The sequence below is a fragment of the Oncorhynchus mykiss genome, chromosome 24 (assembly GCF_013265735.2).
Source record: "Oncorhynchus mykiss isolate Arlee chromosome 24, USDA_OmykA_1.1, whole genome shotgun sequence".
Taxonomy (NCBI): domain Eukaryota; kingdom Metazoa; phylum Chordata; class Actinopteri; order Salmoniformes; family Salmonidae; genus Oncorhynchus; species Oncorhynchus mykiss.
In genome coordinates, this window is record NC_048588.1 from 42,065,544 (window position 1) to 42,070,543 (window position 5,000).

At 45.9% G+C, this 5,000-nt stretch overlaps 1 protein-coding gene across 1 annotated transcript in view; it reads left to right on the forward strand.

Annotated features, from left to right (window-relative positions):
* The window catches only part of LOC110512028 (neuroserpin-like), a 55,249-nt gene that overhangs the window by 42,062 nt on the left and 8,187 nt on the right, over window positions 1–5,000 (forward strand). The window contains exons 5-6 of the mRNA XM_036961130.1: window positions 411–615; window positions 1,120–1,217. Coding sequence (XP_036817025.1) covers window positions 411–615; window positions 1,120–1,217 — 303 coding nt within the window. The remainder of the gene's footprint in view (window positions 1–410; window positions 616–1,119; window positions 1,218–5,000) is intronic.

Below are 5,000 nucleotides of genomic sequence, written 5' to 3' on the forward strand. Positions count from 1 at the left end.
GTCTCCTCTGTCTCTTCTGTCTCCTCTGTCTCTTCTGTCTCTGTCTCTTCTGTCTCTTCTGTCTCTTCTGTCTCTTCTGTCTCCTCTGTCTCTTCTGTCTCTGTCTCTTCTGTCTCCTCTGTCTCTTCTGTCTATTCTGTCTCTTCTGTCTCTGTCTCTTCTGTCTCCTCTGTCTCTGTCTTTTCTGTCTCTTCTGTCTCTTCTGTCTCTGTCTCCTCTGTCTCTTCTGTCTCTGTCTCTTCTGTCTCTTCTGTCTCTGTCTCCTCTGTCTCCTGTGTCTCTGTCTCTTCTGTCTCCTCTGTCGCTCTCACAACCACATGTCTGTCTGTCTGTCTATGTGTATCTGTCTGTCTGTCTGTCTGTCTGTCTGTCTGTCTGTCTGTCTGTCTGTCTGTCTGTCTGTCTGTCAGGTGAGTTCAGTGATGGTTCATCCGAGGCAGGTGGTGTGTACCAGGTGTTGGAGATGCCCTATGAAGGAGAGGACATGAGCATGCTGGTGGTGTTACCCAGACAGGAAGTCCCCCTGGCAGTCCTGGAGCCAATCATCAGAGCCCCTCTCTTGGAGGAGTGGGCCAACAACGTCAAGAGGCAGAAGGTGGAGGTCTACCTGCCCAGGTAGAGGACAAAACACACACACACACACTCACTCACTCACACGCTCACTCACACACACACACACACATACACACTCACACGCTCACTCACACACACACACACTCGCACACTCACACGCTCACTCACTCACACACACACATACACACAAACACGCTCACTCACACACACTCGCACACTCACACGCTCACTCACTCACACACACACATACACACTCACATGCTCACTCACACACACACACACACTCACACACACACACTTACTCACACACAAACACACACCGACACACACGCTCACTCACACACACACACTCACGTTAATCTCTTATATTTACAGTATGTGATGTCAGGTTTGATGTGAGACACACACTGGCTCACACACACTGGCTCACACACACACACACACACACACACACACACACACACACACACACACACACACACACACACACACACACACACACACACACACACACACTTGTTCCATTGTATGTTTGTGTGTTGTCAGGTTTAAGGTTGAGCAGAAGGTAGATCTGAAGGAGACTCTGCAGGATCTGGGCATCAAGAACATCTTCACTAGAGATGCTGACCTGTCTGCCATGACAGGTGAGATGTTATTTTTGGTCTTTAATTGGAGTGGTTGTGGGGGAAAGTAGGGTCTGGAATAAAGCAGTGTTGGGTTTAATACATCTAATGTAAATATACAATATGAGGGAACATCCAACAGCATCAGAGAAACTGACCAACCTCCCGGAGACTAATACTCTTGTGTTTACGTGTCCGCGTGAATCATCCGCGTGTCATCCTGCTGACCTCGGTCCCTGTACTTTCAGGGATGAGCTCTGACATCACTTCCTGTCAACAGAGAACAAGCACAAACTTTTCCAAACCAACAGAATAGTTCAACATTGCAGTTTTTAGAGCCTTCTATTCTATAAATGTTGGTGATGTAACAATACAACAGCTGTTCAGACAGTAACCTATGAAATGACCTGCTGTAAACAGAGCAACCAGAGCACTACAGACAGTAACCTATGAAATGACCTGCTGTAAACAGAGCAACCAGAGCACTACAGACAGTTCCCTATGAAATGACCTGCTGTAAACAGAGCAACCAGAGCACTACAGACAGTAACCTATGAAATGACCTGCTGTAAACAGAGCAACCAGAGCACTACAGACAGTAACCTATGAAATGACCTGCTGTAAACAGAGCAACCAGAGCACTACAGACAGTAACCTATGAAATGACCTGCTGTAAACAGAGCAACCAGAGCACTACAGACAGTAACCTATGAAATGACCTGCTGTAAACAGAGCAACCAGAGCACTACAGACAGTTCCCTATGAAATGACCTGCTGTAAACAGAGCAACCAGAGCACTACAGACAGTAACCTATGAAATGACCTGCTGTAAACAGAGCAACCAGAGCACTACAGACAGTTCCCTATGAAATGACCTGCTGTAAACAGAGCAACCAGAGCACTACAGACAGTAACCTATGAAATGACCTGCTGTAAACAGAGCAACCAGAGCACTACAGACAGTAACCTATGAAATGACCTGCTGTAAACAGAGCAACCAGAGCACTACAGACAGTAACCTATGAAATGACCTGCTGTAAACAGAGCAACCAGAGCACTACAGACAGTTCCCTATGAAATGACCTGCTGTAAACAGAGCAACCAGAGCACTACAGACAGTAACCTATGAAATGACCTGCTGTAAACAGAGCAACCAGAGCACTACAGACAGTAACCTATGAAATGACCTGCTGTAAACAGAGCAACCAGAGCACTACAGACAGTAACCTATGAAATGACCTGCTGTAAACAGAGCAACCAGAGCACTACAGACAGTAACCTATGAAATGACCTGCTGTAAACAGAGCAACCAGAGCACTACAGACAGTAACCTATGAAATGACCTGCTGTAAACAGAGCAACCAGAGCACTACAGACAGTAACCTATGAAATGACCTGCTGTAAACAGAGCAACCAGAGCACTACAGACAGTTCCCTATGAAATGACCTGCTGTAAACAGAGCAACCAGAGCACTACAGACAGTAACCTATGAAATGACCTGCTGTAAACAGAGCAACCAGAGCACTACAGACAGTTCCCTATGAAATGACCTGCTGTAAACAGAGCAACCAGAGCACTACAGACAGTAACCTATGAAATGACCTGCTGTAAACAGAGCAACCAGAGCACTACAGACAGTAACCTATGAAATGACCTGCTGTAAACAGAGCAACCAGAGCACTACAGACAGTAACCTATGAAATGACCTGCTGTAAACAGAGCAACCAGAGCACTACAGACAGTTCCCTATGAAATGACCTGCTGTAAACAGAGCAACCAGAGCACCACAGACAGTTCCCTATGAAATGACCTGCTGTAAACAGAGCAACCAGAGCACTACAGACAGTTCCCTATGAAATGACCTGCTGTAAACAGAGCAACCAGAGCACTACAGACAGTTCCCTATGAAATGACCTGCTGTAAACAGAGCAACCAGAGCACTTCAGACAGTAACCTATGAAATGACCTGCTGTAAACAGAGCAACCAGAGCACTACAGACAGTTCCCTATGAAATGACCTGCTGTAAACAGAGCAACCAGAGCACTACAGACAGTTCCCTATGAAATGACCTGCTGTAAACAGAGCAACCAGAGCACTACAGACAGTTCCCTATGAAATGACCTGCTGTAAACAGAGCAACCAGAGCACCACAGACAGTTCCCTATGAAATGACCTGCTGTAAACAGAGCAACCAGAGCACTACAGACAGTTCCCTATGAAATGACCTGCTGTAAACAGAGCAACCAGAGCACTACAGACAGTTCCCTATGAAATGACCTGCTGTAAACAGAGCAACCAGAGCACTACAGACAGTAACCTACGAAATGACCTGCTGTAAACAGAGCAACCAGAGCACTACAGACAGTTCCCTATGAAATGACCTGCTGTAAACAGAGCAACCAGAGCACTACAGACAGTTCCCTATGAAATGACCTGCTGTAAACAGAGCAACCAGAGCACTACAGACAGTTCCCTACGAAATGACCTGCTGTAAACAGAGCAACCAGAGCACTACAGACAGTTCCCTATGAAATGACCTGCTGTAAACAGAGCAACCAGAGCACTACAGACAGTAACCTATGAAATGACCTGCTGTAAACAGAGCAACCAGAGCACTACAGACAGTTCCCTATGAAATGACCTGCTGTAAACAGAGCAACCAGAGCACTACAGACAGTTCCCTATGAAATGACCTGCTGTAAACAGAGCAACCAGAGCACTACAGACAGTAACCTACGAAATGACCTGCTGTAAACAGAGCAACCAGAGCACTACAGACAGTTCCCTATGAAATGACCTGCTGTAAACAGAGCAACCAGAGCACTACAGACAGTTCCCTATGAAATGACCTGCTGTAAACAGAGCAACCAGAGCACTACAGACAGTTCCCTATGAAATGACCTGCTGTAAACAGAGCAACCAGAGCACTACAGACAGTAACCTATGAAATGACCTGCTGTAAACAGAGCAGCCAGAGCACTACAGACAGTTCCCTATGAAATGACCTGCTGTAAACAGAGCAACCAGAGCACTACAGACAGTAACCTACGAAATGACCTGCTGTAAACAGAGCAACCAGAGCACTACAGACAGTTCCCTATGAAATGACCTGCTGTAAACAGAGCAACCAGAGCACTACAGACAGTTCCCTATGAAATGACCTGCTGTAAACAGAGCAACCAGAGCACTACAGACAGTAACCTATGAAATGACCTGCTGTAAACAGAGCAACCAGAGCACTACAGACAGTTCCCTATGAAATGACCTGCTGTAAACAGAGCAACCAGAGCACTACAGACAGTTCCCTATGAAATGACCTGCTGTAAACAAGAGCAGTGAATTTAACAGACACACACTATCGTTCAGAAGTTTGGGGTCACTTAGAAATGTCCTTGTTTTTATTGCTGTTCATTAACCAGTTGGATATAGGGGGCGCTATTTACATTTTTGGATGAAAAACATTCCCGTTTTAAACAAGATATTTTGTCACGAAAAGATGCTCGACTATGCATATAATTGACAGCTTTGGAAAGAAAACACTCTGACGTTTCCAAAACTGCAAAGATATTGTCTGTGAGTGCCACAGAACTGATGTTACAGACGAAGTGCCGCATTTTTTGAAACCGCCTCATGCCAATGACTCCTTATATGGCTGTGAATGAGCTACGAATGAGCTTACGTTTTCCACGCATTCCCCAAGCTGTCTACAGCATTGTGACGTCTTTGTAGGCATTTCCATTGGAGAATGGCTGTAAGGGACCATATTTGGCGAGTGGTCACATGGTGTCTCCCGGAGAAAACG